The following is a 21,941-nucleotide window of genomic DNA, read 5'->3' as shown; positions in this document are numbered from 1 at the left end:
TATATTGCGTGGTGTTGTGTGTATAACAAAGCCAAACTGAAACCTTTTAAGGCTGTAGTACAACAAACTGGATTGTTAATCCTTTCGACATGCACTGAAAAGTTCTCTCATGTTTTATGTAGTAGTTGAGGATAGCATCACCTCTTCACCCATCCCCACCTCTTGCTGTGAGCTTGCCCCCAACGGGACGCTTACCCTGGGTGGGACTCAGATTTTGGACGATGGCAGCAAGTGTGTCCTTCCATCTGACAACTTTTTGGGAAGCTTGTCGCTCTTCCGGCTTTGGGGGCAACAGCACAGGGGTGAGGAAGTGAGCAAGCTGTGGTGCGCGGAGGGGGACCTGGTGCGCTGGAGCAGGGAGCAGTGGGACACCCATATGTGTGCCCCAATACCGGACCGTACCCTCTCCTGTGGTCAGTACCAATGCGGTTTGTTTTAAGCACAAGAGTCAGAATTGGAGCTCATTTTGACCTTCACGTCTCTGCTTCATATTCATCAATAACAGGTAGTAAATTACCAAAGGCTTGATTAGCTCAGTAGTACAATTTTGTATTGTGAATATCCACAGGTGGGTAGAGTAGCCCAAAATTTTACTTAAGTAAGAGTAGCGTTAATTCAAAACAATATTACTCGAGCAATAGTAGTCATCCAAAAAATGTACTCAAGTACAATTAAAAAAGTATTTGGTGAAAAGACTACTCAAGTAATGAGTAACATTGCGAGTAACTGCTTAAGACGTTAGATTTTTTAAAAATTAAACAATGGTATTTTTTTTCTCAGCACAAAGTTATCTGTATGAACTGTTATTATTATGATGTACTATAAAATGTACTATTACATAACTTCATTAGGGCAAAATAAATAAATAAATAAATAAATAAATAATTGAATTCCGCAGAGAGAAAAAAAAATCTACAGAAAGGAAGCATCATTTGTCCAAAGAGCATTAGGCTACGTTCATACTACAGGTCTTAATGCACAAATCCGATTTTTTGTCATATCCGTTTTTTTGGCGTGCCCGTTCAGACTGCCTTTGTCCATTGAGACCATTCAAGTACTACGCATGCGCACTAATTCGGAGTCCGACACTCACTGAGCAAGAAGACCCGCATGCGCAGAAGCATCAAAATAAATGACACACGTCATCCGCCATTCCAGGGATATTATATTTTGCTTTTCAAAAAGAGGGCACAGATAACAGACATATATAATCCCCGTTAAGGCTTACAGTCAAAGTTTATATGGATCGATAGCGCGCACGCACTGTCCGTGCGTGTCACACACACATACGGGCAGTTTGCCCCGACTCTCGGCCGTCTAGGCAATGTTAAAATATTGCTCACATAGAGCAGAGAGAAAACAGATTATTCTCAGGCTTATCCCCAACCCATTTTTATTTTTTATGACTTGTCATTCCCCAAAAAGCCGTGTTCACTGCAAGCTAGGCGCTAATAATGCATAGCTGCACCGCTACCTTAGCGTCTCTCTCGCTATTTGATGACGTAATTGCTGCATGAATTCCGATTTGGGGGACTGGACAGTACACACCGCCGCGACAGTCTGGAAAAATGTGGCCCAGATCGGATTTGAACCACATACGAAAGTGACCCAGATCGGATTTGAAATGGTCCAGTTCTATGCGACCTGTCACGTTCAGAATGTCAAGTTAATGCCTCGCTCGAGTCGGAAAAACACGAAAAAAATCGGATTCGTGCATTAAGACCTGTAGTATGAACGTAGCCTTAGTGCCCTCTAGTGGGATAAAATAGTCCTAGTTTGAATACATAGTTTAATACTTAATACCAGTAGTTCCATCATGAAATTAAAAGGATCCTATCTCCGCTTTTCCATGGTCAGTCGGTGCCAAATAAATACCGGAAGAGACGTTAAAATTTACACTCTCGATTCATGTTGAGGGCAGCGCTATATGTCAAATACTTAAAAAAAATTTTTTTTTTTTTTTACAGTGCTCTGAAAACTACATCAGGGGTGCCCAATCCCGGTCCTCGAGAGCCCCTATCCAGCTTGTTTTCCATGTCTCACTCCTCTAACACACCTGAATCAAATGATCAGCTCATCAGCAAGCTCCACAGCAGCCTGATAACGATCCTGATTAGTTGATTCAGGTGTGTTAGAGGAGGGGAACATGGAAAACAAGCTGGATAGGGGCTCTCGAGGACCGGGATTGGGCACCCCTGCTCTACATGATTGAACAGGCCAAAGTGATCATAGAACGACAAGCTTTAGTCTGATTGGTATAATATCCAGCCATGTGATTATTGTTGCGACGTCTCATTGGTGAAACAGGTAGAGCTACTGTTGGCATCGCCGGCAAAGAAAAAGAAAAAAAGTAAAATCTAATATGGAGAATAAAGAGGAAGATGTAATGACTAGTGTAGCCCAAAGTAGCAGAGTAAAAGTTGCGTTTCTTCTTCCCAAATCTACTCAAGTAAAAGTAAAAAGTATGCCATGGTAAAACTACTCTTAGAAGTAATTTTTTCTCCAAAAGTCACTAAATTAAATGTAACGCGTTACTACCTACATATGTGAATGTCATATACAGTCACTCTAACAGGGTTGCAAATCTGTACTGTACTGCTATTTCAGATTTAAAGAGTTGGACGTAATGTCTGTGAATTCTGGAAAGAACTAAATACAGTTTGTTTGCAATACATTTTTGGTTTAGTATCACTGTCTGTATGTAACTATTGATGAACATCTACTCATTTGCTGCCATTGACGCCAATCAATAGATGGGACGTCTATCACTGTCCGTGGCAGTTAAGTAGGGCTCATACTGAAATGCACGCATGAAGCTAGAATAATTCCCTTCGAGGTTCAAAGTTTAACGTTCATATGCCAAACCCTCACCAAAGACAAATAGGAAGTCAGTTTCTTATTTTGCATAATGCCAGAGTGGTCCATTTACACCGTGAGTTGGAAGTTCAAGATCACTCACCGTGACGGGAACGACATGGCGCTCTACACAGCAAGAGATATAGCACACCGCTGGGTATTATCATAAACTGGAATATATCACATGCATGAAGCTCAATTATACATATAGTACTAATAACGTTAATATCTTGTTTATGTCCATTTTAGCTCAGTACTGTGTTGCCTTCAGCCGTGTATCATTTACACCGAGTATCCGTCTCAAACGCAAGCAGGTGATTTGAATGTTTAGAATTCATCAGACCACTCACTTAATTTTAATACGTGACCGTTGTTTTGCCTAGGTCCAGTGTGAAAGACAACAACGAAACATCGAGTGGAGACAACAGGTGAAGTGTTTGACATGAGCGCAAATACTGTGTAATAAGATAAATCCTAAATGCTGACGGCTGTGTGTAGCTTTGTCGGCCTAGTCTACCTCAACGTCATCCCCAGTGTGGACGTGGCAAAAGTGCAAGAAAAGATTCATACCGAACTGGGGAACCCATACAATGAATCAAGTAGTGTGGTTAAGGTGCTGGCTGATAAAGCTAGCATACGAACAACACCTATAGGTAGGAAAACATATCAAGGTGGTACTTGGTTACCATAGCAACAGCTGATTGTGTTAATGCACACCTTTAGACCATTTCCCTTCCGATCCAACGAAGCGTCCACCAGTCATGACATCAATAGCTGCGTCAACTGCCAACATGTCAGGTCAGTGCATCATGGGGACGGTACAAGATAGACACAACCTGTAAATATATGCTTACATTAGACTTAAATTCAGTGTGGTTTTCGTTAGCGATGACAATAAGATAGTTCGTAAACACACAATTTTTTTATGACTATGACGAGACCATAACAAGCTAAAAATGTGGTTTGGGAGACTAAAAAATAACAAGACTCATGCCAGTTTTTGTCTGATGAGACAAAAATGTGCAATAGTTTCCGTCACATATTCACAATGGGTGACATTTTATCTGGAGTTAGCCTGTATCGTAGCAGTGTCTGCTCGTGTCACTCATGCTACTGCTCTCCTGTCTCCAAGCTTGCACACACGCACGCACACGGTAATATTGTTTTCTTGGCCAGAGAGAATATGCAATGTTGCTTTAGCCTTTAAAGGTCTTTGCTGAGTGATCATCACACACTAAATGTAACTCGTAGCGTAAGCACAGCATTCGCGTTAGCATGAGGCAAAAGCTAACGGCGAGCGTTCTCTTAAACTCTCTGACAATTTTTTCTACATACAGTTGGTGAAGTCCGAATGGGTTTAATTGATTGAAAATAATGTACTGTTTTCCCGCTGTGTCTTTATTATCACCAAGTTGGCGTTGGCCTTGTAGATCAATGTTCATTTGAAATAGTTAGAAACCTATATTTATTTTTGGAGTAAATCTTTTTTATTTCACAGACGAAAACATCTTTAGTAAACATCGCCTAAAACTAGACGAAATTAGTCGAGTTTTCGTCAACAAAAACTAAAAACAGACAAACACATTTTGAGATGACTAAAGTATGACTAAGACTAATAACTAGAGGCGTGCGAAATTTCCGATTCTTAGATCATTCGCGATTCGGCCGTGGAAGATTCGAGAACGATTCACAAATATCCAAATTCCGATTATTGAATTATACCAGGTAAAGCGGAAGTAAAACAGTCAGCGCGGTCTTTGGGACGCAATGAGGAACGGACCAAGAGTAAATATCGTGTTCAACTCATGCCGCTAGATAAAAGAAAACAATCATACCTGACTGCAGCTGACAGCCGCTACAAACAACGCCCAGTTGCTAGTTGCTACAAACATACGGCTACAGTAGATATCATATACTGTATGGAGAACTAGATGCAAAATGACAGACGACGTCGGTGTTAGAACATGTATTATTGAACAGAGATGCGAAATGACAGACTTTCCGGCGTAAGTAAACAGCTGCCATCTTAAAGCAGTAGACTTCTCTAGAAGGCTCTGTTGTAGCGAACCTAATTAACTTTTTATCTAAAACAGTTCTAAATCGGCAGAATCTTGTCTTGAATCTTTCTTTAAATGATGAAATAGTTTTAAAATTTTGACAAAAATAGACAGATTGGAAATTATGGAATAACGGGAGCAATTGTAACAACTGTAACAGTTGATTCACAACATTAAATTAATTGAATGTAGTTTAAAGCTGCTGATACAGAATGGGGACTGGAGTTTTTTATTTATTCTTATTTTTGTATATTTGTTTACTGTTATATGTTAACTTGATACTGAAATAGCTGTTTGGTTTAGCCTGAGAGGATTTTTGAACAATTTTGGAACTAATGTACAAAACATTAAAAAAAAAAAAAAAAAAAAAAGGAGGGGGGTGCATCAATAATCGTTTTATAATCGAATCGGAGTCTCTAAATCGTAATCGTAATCAAATCGTTAGGTGCCCAAAGATTCCCAGCTCTACTAATAACTATTATCGTCCAAAAGATTTAAGATTAAGAAGAAAATTAAAAGGGCTACCAAAAACAACACTGCTTGAATTTGATTTTTTTTTTTTTTGAAATTATGATTGAAAAACAATCACCTGACTTTTTCTTTTATTTGTCACCTATCTCAGTAGTTAGGACTTGTCCAGCAGAGAGTCAGCAAACAAGAAAAGGCCTCTTTGAGTGGCCCATAACGCCCGGGGGTGAAAACAGCACTCAGCCTTGCCCCAAAAACACTCAACACACCGCCACCAGACACTGGTAAGAAGCGCACACACTGGTGGATAATTTGAACATTTACCCTGTATATTGTGCAAAACTAGAATTGTCCGATATTATCGGGTAGCCGATAACAACATACATTACACATTATCGGGTAGTCACTAACATCGGCCGATAAAAGCATTTTAAAATGATATCGGATAATATCGATTGCAGTTTTTTATTATCGGTTTTGGGCCAATATGAATATGGCAGTGCTTTATTGGTAATTTGCACTTACACTTGATCCAAAAAACAAACAAAAAAACTGATGTTTGCACTATTTTGATTTCAATGATAAATGTAGTGGTGCAAGATAGACGTTTTTTTCCATAACCAGTTTAAATTGTTCTCTTATTTTTCACAGAACGTTTTTTTTTTTTTTTAAACCTAGAAGTTGTTACATTTATCATTATTAAAGCATCTAGTGGGGCATCATAATACAAGTAGATTCAGATTCAGAATATTTATTGTCATTGTTGCAAAAAGCACAACGAAACTTTGTTTGGAGCATCCATACAACTAAGTTGGTAAAGTGCAAAACCCATATAATAAATACCCTTAAGTACCAAGTGTAAACATTGACACAGTATTAGACATAAGTACAAAAAAGATTTCACAGCAGCATAAAGTCATGTCAGTGCTAAAGTGCAGAGCAAAAATATACCTGATAAGAACAGTTATAAGTCAGTGCAAAACCAGATGAGTTAATCAAGTATAATCAAGTATACTGGTTGTCAACCAATAGGCAAGGGTAAGGGAGGAGGAAGTAGTGGGTAGTGACATACTGCAACAATGCAAACCAGTTCAGAGTTATTGTTGTTGGTGGATGTGAGTTATTGTCCGTAAAAGGGGGGGGCAGAGAGGGGAGAGGGGCAGAATTCAGTAGCCTCACAGCCTGTGGATACAGACTGTTGGCCAGTCTTGATGTTCCGGCCTGTATGGACCTGTACCTTCTCCCTGAGGGCAGCAGGTGGAAAAGGTGGTGAGCAGGATGGTGCTGGTCCCGCAGTATGTTGTGCACTCTTCTTAAACAGCGAGTGGAGTAGATGGTGCTGATCTCAGGGAGAGTCATTCCAATGATTCTCCCGGCAGCTTTCACCACGCACTGGAGCGCCTGCTGGTCAGCCTTGGTGCAGCTTGAAAACCACACTAGAAGTCCATATGACAGTACACTGCTGATGGCACAGTTGTAAAAGTTCTCCATCAGAGGTCTGTGGATGTGAGTGCTCCTCAGCTTCCTCAAGTAGTAGAGGCGTTGTTGTGCCTTACCCACCGCTGCGGAAATGTGATCCCCCCAGGACAGGTCCTCAGTCACCGTGACCCCCAAGAATTTAAAACTTCTCACCCTCTCCACCACGTCGTTGCCGATAGAGAGAGGCTGATGGGTGATGTGACTCCCTTTACGGAAATCCACCACAATCTCCTTGGTCTTTTTGGTGTTTAGAGCCAAGTTGTTGTTGTGACACCATGACTCCAGATGTTGCACCTCTCTTCTGTAATCTGTTTCGTCGTTGTTGGAGATGAGTCTGAGCACTGTGGTGTCATCGGCAAACTTGACGATGAGGTTGGTTACAGAGGAGGCGGAGCAGTCATGAGTGTACAGTGTGTAAAGCAGAGGGCTCAGAACACACCCCTGAGGGGCCCCGGTGTTGATGGTGAGAGTGGAGGAGGTGTTTTTGCCCACTCTGACACTTTGTGTGCGGTTGGTTAAAAAGTCCACAGTCCAATTGCACAGGGCGGTGTTGAGGCCCAGTAGGTGGAGTTTGGACCGGAGTTTGAACGGCCGGATGGTGTTAAATGCCGAACTGTAGCCAACAAAGAGGAGCCGTGCATAGGTGTTTTTATGCTCCAGGTGCACTAAAAGTGTGTGCAGCACCGTGGCGATGGCGTCCTCAGTTGAACGATTCTCTTTGTATGCAAATTGGTGTGGGTCCAGTGAAGGCTGTAAGGCAGCTCTGATGTGTTTGATGACCAGTCTCTCCAGACATTTGGCAGGGATGGAGGTGAGAGCCACAGGTCTGTAATCATTGAGACATGTGACATTGGACTGTTTTGGGAGAGGGACAATTGTGGCTGCTTTGAAGCAGGCAGGGACCAGTGAGCAGGACAGTGAGGTGTTGAAAATGTCGGTGAAGACGTCTGTCAGCTCCGCGGCACAGTCCTTTAGCACCCGGCCCAGTACTCCATCTGGACCGGCCGCCTTTCTGGTGTTAATGTGGCGGAAGACACCTCTCACCTCATGCGCTCTCAGTAACCATAATATGTTAAGTCCACAGCAGCATATATCAGTATAGGATTTTTGGAGTGAGAGAATATCGGTTAAAAAGTCATTATCGGAAAACTCCACTGTCATGTTTTTGGTTCCAGTTGTTTTTTGTGACATGTTTGTGTTCTCAGTTTGACACAGATGATCGACCCAGGGTTCCTTAAATAGAGTGTGCTATTTAATGCGTCACAAAGAACAACTGAGAACACAAACATGACACAAAGAACAACTGAAACCAAAAACATGACATTGTCAGGCGTTGGTGATGAGACTGACTCAGATGCGGAGTACAGGCAATAAAGTTTATTGATGAAAACTAAGGTTTTTCCGCTGACATGCGGGGATGAGAAAAAGTATAAACAAAAAGCGCTCAGGATGAGTCAGGATGACCAGGATCAAAATGTTCAAACACAAGGCACTCTAAAAGGGAGGAAAAGTAAAAACTAAAACAGCCTTAAAGCATGATGTTTCCACCCACATGCTTCACAGTGGGTATGGTGTTCTTCGGATGCAATTCAGTATTCTTTCTCCTTCAAACACGAGAACCTGTGTTTCTACCGAAAAGTTCTATTTTGGTTTCATCTGACCATTACACATTCTCCCAGTCCTCTTCTGGATCATCCAAATGCTCTCTTGCGAACCGCAGACGGGCCTGGACGTGTACTGGCTTCAGCAGTGGGACACGTCTGGCAGTGCAGGATTTGAATCCCTGGCGGCGCATTGTTTACAATGGCAGCCTTTGTTACTGTGGTCCCAGCTCTCTGTAGGTCATTCATTAGGTCCGCCCGTGTGGTTGTGGGATTTTTGCTCACCGTTCTTGTTATCATTTTGACGCCACGGGGTGAGATCTTGCATGGAGCCCTAGATCGAGGGACATTATCAGTGGTCTTGTATGTCTTCCATTTTCTAGTAATTGCTCCCACAGTTGTTTTCTTTACACCAAGCGTTTTACCTATTGCAGATTCAGTCTTCCCAGCCTGGTGCAGGTCTACAAATTGGTCTCTGGTGTCCTTCGACAGCTCTTTGGTCTTGGCCATAGTGGAGTTTGGAGTGTGACTGACTAAGGTTGTGGACAGGTGTCTTTTATACCAATAATGAGTTAAAACAGGTGCCATTAATACGGGTAACGAGTGGAGCCTCGTGAGAAGAAGTTAGACCTTTTTGACAGCCAGAAATCTTGTTTGTAGGTGACCAAATACTTATTTTCCACTCTAATTTGGAAATAAATTCTTTAAAAATCCAACATTCTGTCTCTCATGGTTGAGGTTTACCCATGTTGACAATTACAGGCCTCTAATCTTTTCAAGTAGGAGAACTTGCACAATTGGTGGTTGACTAAATGCTTATTTGCCCCACTCTATATAGTATTGTCCTAATTTGACATTCGTAGCATTTTGTACACGACAACTCATCTGACAATGAGTAGATGATTAATAGTCCAAAAACAGTTTGTGGTTCTTGCAAGAATTAAATATGCTCTTCAGAAGCATTTTATCCAAAATAAATATTATTGCTAAGCTTATAATAAAAAAGAATTATTGGATGTCGTCTCTGAGAACCACATGGAACTAATCGCCAAATATCAATGAAGCATGTTTGTGAAGACATCAAAACATTTTTGTTTGATTTCCTACTAAATTTCTCATGAGAACATACTGCAAAAAAAAAAAAAAAAAATGTACTCACCGCCATGGTGACATGGTCGAGGCTCATTAAACACTCTTGTGTCAACATGAAAGCTTCAATAAATGTGCGTTTGTGAGTTCCGATTAGTTCCGCTGGTATATATTTACACGGCTGCTTCTCTGTGCATGTTGACTCAGTTAGTGCTGTAAATTAATCAGAATTAGTAGGACTTACAGTGAATCACATAACAATCTTCTGATTAATGTTTTGAAATGCGAAAGTCTTTCTGACCAAGATGATTTTAAAAGGATTATTTTTTATAATTCTTTTTTAGATGCAGAAACTACAAATTATCGCATTTTGTACTCATAACTTTTTGTATTTTGTTTTTAATATATATATATATATTCTGTATATACAGGGGAATATTCAACATGTAAATTGTTGTGCCAACATTTTATTAAAAATCTTATGTCCATAAATGTCTAAAATCTAGTAAACTGGGCCTCAGCACTTATTGGATGCCTCCAGACCTACAAGACTGCCATCTGGTGGTGGAAACAATCCCTGATCTGGACCATGTGATGGTCACTCCTGGTCTGTTACAACAGTAAAAAAATGTATATTGGCTCATATTAATGAATGATTTAAAATATAGCAAAATGTATTTTATCAACAGAGACGACCTTGGATGTCATGGAGATGATTGATAGTTTAGTTAGCAATCGCTCCGAGCTCAGCCATCAGGAGCTGGCGATGGTGCTCGACAAGATGGAGGATGTGGTGGGTGTCCGGGTGGTGACCTCTGACCTGGGACAAGCTCTCATCGATACCATCTCGGACGTCCTGGAGTCTAACAGTGACCTCTTGCCCTTCACCAACACGTAAGGGCAAATTCAGCATTGAGTTCAAGGAATTAAATTATTTTCATCTGTATTCTTCAGGATTCTTAACCTCACAGAGGTAGTGGGAGATTGCATGGTGGGATTCCAGAACGCTTCTACTCTGGTAGCTTCGGCCGTTGCAGTTTCAATGGTTAATGCGGTTCCGGGTCAGTTTGCTGGTTTGACTTTTGGAGTGTCATCTTTCGGAAACGGCTCCAAACCTGAGGTTGGTCCAATCACAATTACCAGCAGCGCTAAGGATAGATGGCGGTGGATGAAAGGGATTAAAGAATAGATTTTTTTTTTTTTTTTTTGCTCATTTGACAGACTGTAAGTCTTTTCAATGCTGCTATTATCGTTAACTGCAAGACAAAGCAATTTGTAGAGTGTGTCATTAAATCTGTTTCAGATTTTCCTGAATCAGGTCCCCGTTAAAGGCACAGTGGCTTTTATTGTTTTACCCTCCATGCTGCAACATAGCTTCCCAAACACCCAGAGCCCATCGAGAATCCAGTTTCAGTTCTATGGCATTCCCCAACTCTTCAAGGTACTCATTTTAGTCATTTTTTTGTGCAAATAGTAGAGTGGACAGGAGAATTAAGGGAACTCTGCAAAGTAAATACTGTATATTTTCCAGAGCAAGCAGAAGGATCACATCCTCAACAGCTTTGTGGTGTCCGCCAGTGTGGGCAACAGCACCACCCAGATTCAGAACCTCCAGGAATACATCCTGGTTACGCTCCATCATCTCCAACCCAAATATGTACGATCACAATTGTTATTACAGCAAATTGAGGAACAATGTTATAATACTGTTTTCACTCAGGTGTCTAAACATTTTCCCTGCCACTTTGGTTTGTTAAATAGAGGATCGGAATCGAGTAAAAAAGATCAGGTTTTTCAAATGGATTTATTATTAAGTATTAACTCATAGGCTACCATTGATGGCGATAAATGTCCAATGCAGTTTGACTGGCAGCAATCGAACGATCGCCATCAATGGCAGTAAAAGTTGATCGCCTAATGACAGCCTTACCAGTAGAAACTGATTTGTCTAGAACTGTCAATGTCAGTGGATGAGTTAAAGCAGGGGTGCTCGTTGTTTTTTGCTTCAAGATCTACTTTTCAAGGAGAAAACCTCCCGTGAGCTACCTTAACCCTGGGGGTGGGGGGAAGTCCTCCCCCAATTTTGAGGTTAACCATGTGAGGTTATGTTGCTTTTTTAAATGCACATAGTTAATTAGTGAGTCAACATTCCCAACACAACATACCGTATTTTTCGGACTACAAGTCGCTCCTGAGTATAAGTCGATCCAGCCAACGAAGAGAAAAAAAACATATACAAGTCGCACCGGAGTTGGGGAGATTTACTTGATAAAATCCAACACATAGAACAGACATGTCATCTTGAAAGGCAATTTAATATAAAAATACAATAGAGAACAACATGCTAAATAAATGTACAGTGTACAGTGCATGAACAACGAAATGTGAATATACTGTCCTACGCTACGGCCTGTCCTGGCTATACAGCGAACTCCCAAAAGACAATGCTGGACGTCCGTATAATTTGCTGAATCAATTTGGTCCTCGATAGAAAACAGGTTCGCATCAACGTAAATAAATGATAATTAGGTACTATTAGTAATAAGTAACAGGTTAGCATGCGTTCGCTATCATTAGCACATCGTTCAAACAACCACACAATTGGCTCTAAGTGTCCGATCGCGGGTGGAAAACACACAACAACAACAGAAAAGATGATACACGCAGGCGTTGCCTCTGTAGAGATGATTTAAAAGCATAAACAATGAAAGTAGGTTCGCATCCGTCTATTCTCTCTAGCTAACTCGCCCACTCACTCACTCACTCAGAGCTACGTAGCTGTCCGTCTTCTTCTGGCGTGTCACGTAAACAAGTGCGAGTGCGCCCTCACGTGGGCGTGAAAGCGCCACAAACTAAATGCATCCATTTCAAGATAAAAAAAGTCAATAATACAATTGAACATACTAGGGGTGGGCGATATGGCCTTAAACATGTATCATGATAAATGGAGCAGATTTATCTCGATAACGATAAATGACGATAAAGTCGTCCAAGCGGACTGTTATATAATTTGAAAATCTGAATCAATGCATGAAATACAGATTAACAGTTTCTTGTTGATTTAGTTACCAGCATTCAATTTGATATATTTAACAAATGTACATGCAGTCTAGACATTAGGTTTATACAAATGAATTGTAAACAATAAGAATTCAAGTATGAGCATTTATAACAGAGTGTATGGCTTGAACAATGTACATTGTCAAAATCGATATGCCTGTGCAAACATGTCATTGTAACACAAATGACTTGCAGCTCGAACAGTACACTTCAAAAAGACAATTTATTGTTAATGGCTGCTGTGACATAATTATTCAATACAAGTGTTTACTTTATGGTTTCAGGGTCCCCCCCCCCAGTGCATTTTTTAATAAATGCACACATACATGAACCCCCAAACAGACAGACACACATTAAAGCTATATTGATCTTCTGCAAATGAAACACTTAAGATTTTATGATAGCAATAATGACACAGAATTAAACACATACAGAAAAATAGCTGGGGCCATTTGTGCTTTATGCTGAATGCTTTACCATCACAAAAGCTATCAGAGAAATCACACACAGTCAGATACAAAATAACGCGACATAGTAATTGCTAGATGCAGTCCATGCCCAATCCACTCATTAAATTCAGCCGTTTCGACAAGGTTAGAGCCGCTATCCGACTCCATCACGTTCATTTGTAGCGTTAGCCGCTAGCGGCCGCTAGCGTTAGCGGCTAGCGTTAGCCTGTGGCCTGGCTACTGGTAGAAAGCACTGAAAGCACCATCTCCGGAAATTGTGAGAACAAGGGAGGACAGCTGGTGAAAGCCCGTCTGGATGCCACCAAGAGTCTATTAAATGTCGGGTGAAAGTTTGGCGAACCTCCCTTAAGCCACACTCCATCACGTTTTGCTTGTAGCATTAGCTGCTAGCGTTAGCTTACCGGGCTTCTGTTTGATTGGCTTCCTGATGATCACGTGACTCCCTACGTAAGTACATTCACTGCTTTCTTAAAGGGGAATGAGCATAGACGAACAACACAGAGTCAAAGCGGGATGAAAAGACTATTTTCTTGTTTTATTAATTTACCGAATTTACCGACATGGTCAAAATTACGTCGGTCATCGTGAAGAATTTCGGTGACGGTAAATTTTCGGTTTACCGCCCAGCTCTAGAACATACACTGTCAAAGGCAGAACGCGAACGTGGCCATAGCTATAAAGAGTTATTCAGATAACTATAGCATAAGAACATGCTAACAACTTTACAAAACCATCAGTGTCAATGCAAAACACCAAAATAACATGTGAAATTATATCATAATGTGTTAATAATTCCACACATAAGTCGCTCCTGAGTATAAGTCGCACCCCCAGCCAAAATATGAAAAAAAACGCGACTTATAGTCCGAAAAATACGGTAATTAACTATGTGGATTTAAAAAAAAAAAATTAAAAAATTTTTGATGCCGCAAGCCACCCCCACTAGTGTTGTGATCGATGTAGTGGGAAGCCCTGAGTTAAAGGCTACACACATCAAAATAATCCCGAAGTAAAAGGATATTGTAATATATTTACATACATACTATGTATATGGCGGAAAACACTCAGGTGACTTGAAGTTCCGCTCTGAGACCCCAAATTTAGCCCACTTTCAAAATTGTCTGATATGCATGTGTGATACATCTTGGGGAGTTTAAAATCTCAATTTTCTGGGGGAAGAAAATTTTAAAACAAGAGGGCATTTTTTTAAAAAAAAAATGTTTTTTAAATAGCAAAGCCATATCTGGAGGTGAGAGCACGCGAGAGCAGAATTACAGACGCCATGACTTTAAGGAGATATTATCGTGTACTATTGTTTCGATCCAAAAACTCCATGTAGCATGTATCACTGAGTGTCAAGACACAGCTGTGAACGGCCACAGCTGGATTTTTGGGGGATTTTATGGATGAAACATGGTAATATAACAATGGTCACGATGCAGAAATCGCCGACATCAAGGAGTGGTCGAGATTTTCTTTTTCATATAATTACCTTTTTAAACTTTAAAAAAAAATTTTTTTTTTTGTTTGGATCGATTATTTATCATCTAACATATTGGAGAAGATGTGACAGTAACAAAAAAAAATACTATCAAGCGATAGTTATGAGGTAGATATCTGGGACTTTTTTACAGACGCCATTTTTGTCATTGTGACATAATTTGTTTAAAAGTTTAAAATATGTGAGTGAATATTTTTTCAAAGTAGTTTTTAAAAAAAAAAAAAGTAATATGAGACATCAATTAATGATTCAAAGCTAAAAACGACAGACATTTTGAATAATAAATATAATTAATTACCTTCGTTTTATGACGGGGTTGAAACAAAAGCGAATGTCTGTAAACGGGGGTTTTCAGGGTATAACGGAAAAATTTAAAAATAGTTCGGGGGCTTAATGCGCCATGAATCTGCAATAGCAGCATATAGACATATTGTTCTATCAAACGCAACAGTTTTTTGGCTTAAAATACTGCAGTTTCTTTTAAAGAGGAGTGCAGAAACTGCTTTTTCAGTCTTGTCCATGTTTTCCGCCAAATATATATATATATTTACACTAATGAAACAAACTTTGCACAACAAAGAGAATACGTCAAGCAACTGCAAAAAAAGTCAAGAAAATCTGAACCAAGATACCTCTTTTTATCACATTACAGTATTTTTAAGTTCATTATGTAAATTATGTTCATATATGTAAAACAGAATACAGGTAGTCCCTGGGTTATGAACGAGATCTATCCCTACGCTGGCGAAGTAACCCGAATTTCCATTTAAGTCAGAATTAACCCTTTAATTACCCCTAAATACCAAAATAACTATCCAAAAACATGTGTTATACATCATATTAATTAAATAAAGTAAAAAATAAGATAGATAGATAGCTAGATAGATACAGTAGATATTACTTCCCTCTGGTAAGGCCGATCACACCATAGTTCTTCTTATAACTAACATTAATTTTAACGCTAATTTGTCACTGTGAAACTATGAACACACAATTAGAAAATAAAATACAATAATGACAAAGAGTGTACAATAATGCTATAAAGTAAATCAATGGAGACATATTGTATTTGCTTACAAAAATATACCTCAATGGCTGCACAATAATACCGAGGGAAATAAGGTCCAAATCTTGGGCAATTCAATAAGGAAAACGTCAGCTATTAGTGGCACTGTTCCAGCGGTGAAAACGATCACGTCTCAAGTAGCTATCGGGCTAATGGCGAGCTAACGTGGGGGGGGGGGCATCGCCGAGCCCGCGGCGCTTACAGTTTCCCTGCCTTCTTGAAATGTTAATTGGCGTTCACTCCCGCTTCCCAACGTGAAAGCAACGCTAGAAACTAACAGAAAATAGCGCTGCCGTGACGTCAGACAAGTCCGAGTGCAACAAAGGAAAGCGGATCGCACATATACTGTAGTATGATTAAATACCAGACTAGTACAGCAATTACTGTAGAGATCAACCATTTAGATGAGATCTAATACATAACAAAATTAAATGACAAAATAATAAACTTTACTTACCATCAATGCTAAGAAGTGGGGGACGAGACAATGTCACACGTCTGAAAAAAAAAAAAAGCGGATGAGACGGCAGCCAAAGGCGGGGGCCTTGGCGGTCCGACCCCCAGCTGCTGAAGCTAACTCTTGGGACATGGAATGTCACCTCTCTGGCAGGGAAGGAGCCTGAGCTGGTGTGTGAGGCGGAGAAGTTCAGACTAGATATAGTCGGACTCTCCTCCACACACAGCTTGGGTTCTGGTACCAATCCTCTCAAGAGGGGTTGGACTCTCTTCCACTCTGGAGTTGCCCATGGTGAGAGGCGCCGGGCAGGTGTGGGCATACTTATTGCCCCCCGGCTTGGCGCCTGTACGTTGGGGTTTACCCCAGTGGACGAGAGGGTAGCCTCCCTCCGCCTTCGGGTGGGGGGACGGGTTCTAACTGTTGTTTGCGCTTATGCACCGAACAGCAGTTCAGAATACCCACCCTTTTTGGAGTCCTTGGAGGGTGTGCTAGAGAGCGCCCCCTCTGGGGACTCCCTCGTTCTACTGGGGGACTTCAACGCTCACGTGGGCAATGACAGTGAGACCTGGAGGGGCGTGATTGGGAGGAACGGCCCCCCCGATCAGAACCCGAGTGGTGTTCTGTTATTGGACTTCTATGCTCGTCACGGTTTGTCTATAACGAACATCATGTTCAAACATAGGGGTGTCCATATGTGCACTTGGCACCAGGACACCCTAGGCCGCAGTTCGATGATCGACTTCGTAATCGTGTCATCGGACTTGCGGCCGCATGTTTTGGACACTCGGGTGAAGAGAGGGGTGGAGCTGTCAACTGATCACCACCTGGTGGTGTGTTGGCTCCGATGGCGGGGGAAGATGCTGGCCAGACCTGGCAGGCCCAAACGTATTGTGAGGGTCTGCTGGGAACGTCTGGCAGAATCCCCTGTCAGAAAGAGTTTCAACATCCACCTCCGGCAGAACTTCTCCCTTGTCCCGGGGGAGGTGGGGGACATTGAGTCCGAGTGGGCTATGTTCCGCACCTCCATTGTTGAGGCGGCCGATCGGAGCTGTGGCCGTAAGGTGGTTGGTGCCTGTCGTGGCGGCAATCCCCGAACCTGCTGGTGGACACCAGCGGTAAGGGATGCCGTCAAGCTGAAGAAGGAGGCCTATCGGGCCTTTTTAGCCTGTGGGACTCCGGAGGCAGCTGACAGGTACCGGCTGGCCAAGCGGACTGCGGCTTCGGCGGTCGCCGAGGCAAAAACCCGGACATGGGAGGAGTTCGGCGAGGCCATGGAAAACGACTTCCGGACGGCTTCGAGGAAATTCTGGTCCACCATCCGGCGCCAGAGGAGGGGAAAGCAGTGCACCATTAACACTGTGTATGGTGAAGATGGTGTACTGCTGACCTCGACTCGGGACGTCGTGAGCCGGTGGGGAGGATACTTCGAGGCCCTCCTCAATTCCACCGACACGCCTTCCTTTGAGGAAGCAGAGTCTGGGGACTCCGTGGTGGGCTCTTCGATCTCTGGTGTTGAAGTCACTGAGGCAGTTGGAAAGCTCCTTGGTGGCAAGGCCCCGGGGGTAGATGAGATCCGCCCGGAGTTCCTGAAGGCTCTGGATGTTGTAGGGGTGTCGTGGCTGACACGTCTCTACAACATCGCGTGGACATCGGGGACAGTGCCTCTGGATTGGCAGACCGGGGTGGTGGTCCCCCTTTTTAAGAAGGGGGACCGGAGGGTGTGTTCCAATTATAGAGGGATCACACTCCTCAGCCTCCCTGGTAAAGTCTATTCAGGGGTGCTGGAGAGGAGAGTCCGCCGAGAAGTCGAATCTCGGATTCAGGAGGAGCAGTGTGGTTTTCGTCCCGGCCGTGGAACAGTGGACCAGCTCTACACCCTCGGCAGGGTCCTCGAGGGTGCATGGGAGTTCGCCCGATCAGTCTACATGTGTTTTGTGGATCTGGAGAAGGCGTTCGACCGTGTGCCTCGGGGAGTCCTGTGGGGGGTGCTCCGGGAGTACGGGGTACCGAGCCCCTTGGTAAGGGCTGTTCGGTCCCTGTACGACCGGTGTCAGAGTTTGGTCCGCATTGCCGGCAGAATTCGTTCCCAGTGAGGGTTGGACTCCGCCAAGGCTGCCCTTTGTCACCGATTTTGTTCATAATTTTTATGGACAGAATTTCTAGGCGCAGCCGAAGCGTTGAGGGGGTCCGGTTTGGTGACCTCAGCATTGAATCTCTGCTTTTTGCAGATGATTTAGTGCTGTTGGCTTCATCAAGCCGTGACGTCCAACTCTCCCTGGAGCGGTTCGCAGCTGAGTGTGAAGCGGTTGGGATGAAAATCAGCACCTCCAAATCCGAGACCATGCTCCTCAGTCGGAAAAGGGTGGAGTGCCCTCTCCGGGTCGGGGATGAGATCCTGCCCCAAGTGGAGGAGTTCAAGTATCTTGGGGTCTTGTTCACGAGTGACGGTAGGAGGGAGCGGGAGATCGACAGGCGAATCGGTGCGGCGTCTGCAGTAATGCGGACTCTGCACCGGTCCGTAGTGGTGAAGAAGGAGCTGAGCCAAAAGGCAAAGCTCTCGATTTACCAGTCGATCTACGTTCCTACCCTCACCTACGGTCACGAGCTTTGGGTCGTGACCGAAAGAACAAGATCCCGGATACAAGCGGCCGAAATGAGTTTCCTCCGCAGGGTGTCCGGGCTCTCCCTTAGAGATAGGGTGAGAAGCTCGGTCATCCGGGAGGGACTCGGCGTCGAGCCGCTACTCCTCCGCGTAGAGAGGAGTCAGCTGAGGTGGCTCGGGCATCTGGTTCGGATGCCTCCCGGACGCCTCCCTGGAGAGGTGTTCCGTGCATGTCCCACCGGCGGGAGGCCCCGGGGACGACCCAGGACACGCTGGAGAGACTATGTCTCTCGGCTGGCCTGGGAACGCCTTGGGATCCCGCCGGAGGAGCTGGTTGAAGTGGCTGGGGAGAGGGAAGTCTGGGCTTCCCTGTTAAAGCTGCTGCCACCGCGACCCGACCCCGGAACAAGCGGAAGATAATGGATGGATGGATGGATGGATGAGACGCGTCGTAAAGTGGAAATCGCATAAGTCGGGCACGTCGTAACCCAGGGACTACTTGTACTGAAATTGTAGTTTGTTACATTGACTGGAAACAATGGAGACATGCTGTTAAAATGACTAGCTCCTTCTAGTGTTAAAGCTGAGAGGCGCAATGGAATGTAGGTTAAATCTAAGCTTCTTTTGCGGGCCATATTCAATGACATTTTCATAATTTGCTGCGGGCCAACAAAACCTGAGCGGTGACCTGTAGTTGTCCTGCGGTGTGTAGAATGGACGCCCCTGGTTAAGCTCAATGGCAATGAATGAGTTAACTCACCGTACTGTCTTACAGCCCCATATGGAGACACAGTGTGTGTATTGGAACTTCAATGAAAACAGTAAGAAGTCGACACTTTAAAATGGACGCCCTCACTATTTGTTTAAAAGTGTTTGTGTGTCAGATGGAAATGGAGGCTGGGACCCACGCGGCTGCAGAAAGCACAACAGCAGCATTGACTTCACCACGTGCCTGTGCGATCATCTCACACACTTTGGAGTTCTTTTGGTAATCCTTACGCAGTAAATAGTGATTTGTCCCCAACCAATTTACAGGCCACATACTGTATGTACTGACCAGATGTGGGTAGAGTAGCCAAACATTCAAGTACAAGTAAAAAAGTATTTGGTGAAAAGAATATTCAAGTAATGAGTAACATTGTGTTTAATTGCTTAAAATGTCTGATCTATTTTTTTTAACAATGGTATTTTTTTTCCTCAGCAAAATGCCATCTGTATGAAGTGTAAATATAGTGTTCTAAAAACGTATTACATGACCATATTAGGCCAAAGAAATACACAAAAACCCATCAAATTCCGACTAGAATAAGCTGCAGAAATGAAACATCACACATCCAAATAGCATGAGTGCCCTCTACTCCAGAAAGTTCTTTCCATGAAATTAAAACGATTGTTTTGCATGGGCTATCGGTCCCAAATAAAAACTGGGAGGGATGTTAAAATCTGCACTTTTGAGTAATGTTGATGTAGTAATGGAGCGTTTTAAGTGAAATATTTCAGGTGCTTTACAGACGCCACTTGATCGAAAAGGCCGGTGTGATCGTAAGACAACTGCAAGCTTGTGTGTGGTCATGTGGCTGTATTGTTACCAATGTAACCTATCGTGCAGTGCTTGCACATACTGTTAGAGCCGCAGTGATGTATCATCGCGACACTCCTATTGGCGCGTTCGATACGGCAACGCGACGCTCCTATTGTTGCGTTCGATACGGCATTGGTGGAGAAAAGTGAGCTTGACTCCTTTGCTGGTTTATTTACGCAACATTCCTCTGCCGATCTTTGCAAATGCTACAGTACTCATTATTATCTAATTTTAGAACTGATATAATTTTGTTAATTAGACCAAAAAAAATGTTTTCTGTACCATTTTGCAACGTAACCCAATGAGCAAAAGGTGTCTAGAAAAATTGGCTTTCAAATAATAATAATAATTTCAAAAAACATTTCTGACCTTTCAAAAGCTTTTTAAAGATTAGATATTGTAATTTATTGCTTAAAATAAGTCTTTTAAGCTTATTCGTCAAACTTTTCTTTTATCCCAGGCAATAGTAGGTGGTTCATTTACCTGACATGTTTCGGCGAGCACTCCCGCGTTCGTTAGAATAAAAGATAAGTTTTGACGAATTTATAAGTGTAAGCAAAATGAACTCAATACAACTCTTTTGAACGTATTTTGTTTTAAAAAAATCAGTAAAAATTTACTTGAAGCACTGGCAGATCATTTTAAAATTATTTCTAGTAGATTTACACTGAAAACAAGGGAATTTAAGTAGTTTTAAGGAGGTGTGTTTTTGTAGTATAGATGGTCAGACACGGAGAATCGGAATCTTGAGTGTCCTTATTGTCTGAACCGTTTTAATGTGTGAGTTTTATATACTGTACTCCCATTATTATGGGAGTGGTTATTCATTATGTTTTTATTTATTAATGTACTCATGCCAAAACTGGACCTTAGCCACGCCAAATCAGGACTCTTCCTATGGTTAAACGAGGACTCTAACAAATAACATAGTACACATCTCATGAACAACGAGATTATGGTCTCTTTTATTTTAAGTGGGCCAAATCAATTATATTAAAAGTAAACTAATGAAAATTGCTGCTGTAATTTCCTTCTTTCAATAAGCCATGTAACTTGCGATGATCCAAGGTTTTGAACAGGCGTGATACTGGTGTGCACATCTGATGTTGCTCACCATGGTCCACAGTGTGCTCGGGGAGCTTATGTGTCTGCTCACAGCCTCAGACGCATGAAAAATTAGAGGGAACGTTGATTGTTATGTCTGATTAGTACAATGGAGTCATGTTGAAACTGGTAGAAAGAAAAATATAATATGTGGAATAAAGAGGAAAAACGTAACAACTGTAGTGTAGCCCAAAGTATCAGACTAAGATTATCGTTTCTTCTGCACAAATCTACGAAACTAAAACTATGGTGTGGTAAAACTACTTTACTCAAAAAGCTACTCAAGTAAATGTAACGTGTTACTACCCACCTCTGGTACAGACAAATAACCAAAGGTTCCTGTTTGAATGAAAGACAATGTTGATTATATTGAGGAATTATTTTGTATTTTTGCATCCAGGATGTTTCCAGGACAGAGCTGGATGAATTTAATCAGCATTTACTGACAGTGATCACCTATATAGGGTGTGGAGTGTCATCACTGTTTTTGGGGATCACCATCCTCACTTATACGGCTTTTGAGTAAGATTCCAAAGTCCATAAGTGATG

General features: G+C 42.4%; 2 protein-coding genes across 9 annotated transcripts in view; one reads left to right on the top strand and one right to left on the bottom strand.

The window, feature by feature from the left end:
- il2rga (interleukin 2 receptor, gamma a) overlaps positions 1 to 21,941 on the bottom strand; it is a 113,404-nt gene that overhangs the window by 91,264 nt on the left and 199 nt on the right. For 5 of the 6 annotated variants that reach the window (XM_057820309.1, XM_057820310.1, XM_057820311.1 and 2 more), the window contains exon 2: positions 3,574 to 3,692. The gene's annotated coding sequence lies outside the window, so the exon portion shown is untranslated. Of the gene's footprint in view, positions 1 to 3,573; positions 3,693 to 16,104; positions 16,146 to 21,941 lie in introns of all 6 variants that reach the window. The other variant, XM_057820314.1, reaches the window with a different exon arrangement.
- LOC130906225 (adhesion G-protein coupled receptor G4-like) lies at positions 343 to 21,929 on the top strand. 3 transcript variants are annotated; one of them, XM_057820298.1, is made up of 15 exons: positions 343 to 413; positions 2,916 to 3,013; positions 3,106 to 3,170; positions 3,240 to 3,284; positions 3,355 to 3,509; positions 3,580 to 3,654; positions 5,536 to 5,665; positions 10,057 to 10,157; positions 10,240 to 10,444; positions 10,505 to 10,670; positions 10,854 to 10,991; positions 11,082 to 11,207; positions 19,482 to 19,527; positions 19,591 to 19,694; positions 21,793 to 21,929. In XM_057820298.1, exons 1-15 carry the CDS (start codon positions 377 to 379, stop codon positions 21,916 to 21,918), a joined length of 1,617 nt encoding a protein of 538 aa, XP_057676281.1. In that variant the 5' UTR covers positions 343 to 376; the 3' UTR covers positions 21,919 to 21,929. The 3 variants fall into 3 exon arrangements, with proteins under 3 accessions (XP_057676281.1, XP_057676282.1, XP_057676283.1); XM_057820299.1 differs by having other exon boundaries at positions 19,577 to 19,694; XM_057820300.1 differs by lacking the exon at positions 19,482 to 19,527.

Source organism: Corythoichthys intestinalis, chromosome 18, assembly GCF_030265065.1.
Source record: "Corythoichthys intestinalis isolate RoL2023-P3 chromosome 18, ASM3026506v1, whole genome shotgun sequence".
Taxonomy (NCBI): Eukaryota; Metazoa; Chordata; class Actinopteri; order Syngnathiformes; family Syngnathidae; genus Corythoichthys; species Corythoichthys intestinalis.
Note: the sequence above shows the minus strand (reverse complement) of the source record. Positions and strands in the feature narration are given on the sequence as shown.

What these genes read in the sequence shown, in the direction of transcription:
- LOC130906225 (XM_057820298.1), top strand. Translation starts at nt 377, where the DNA reads ATGTGTGCCCCAATACCGGACCGTACCCTCTCCTGTG. An exon ending in GGACCGTACCCTCTCCTGTG is followed by an intron (nt 414 to 2,915) that starts GTCAGTACCAAT and finishes GCATAATGCCAG; the next exon opens with AGTGGTCCATTTACACCGTG. An exon ending in GCATTCCCCAACTCTTCAAG is followed by an intron (nt 10,992 to 11,081) that starts GTACTCATTTTA and finishes TATATTTTCCAG; the next exon opens with AGCAAGCAGAAGGATCACAT.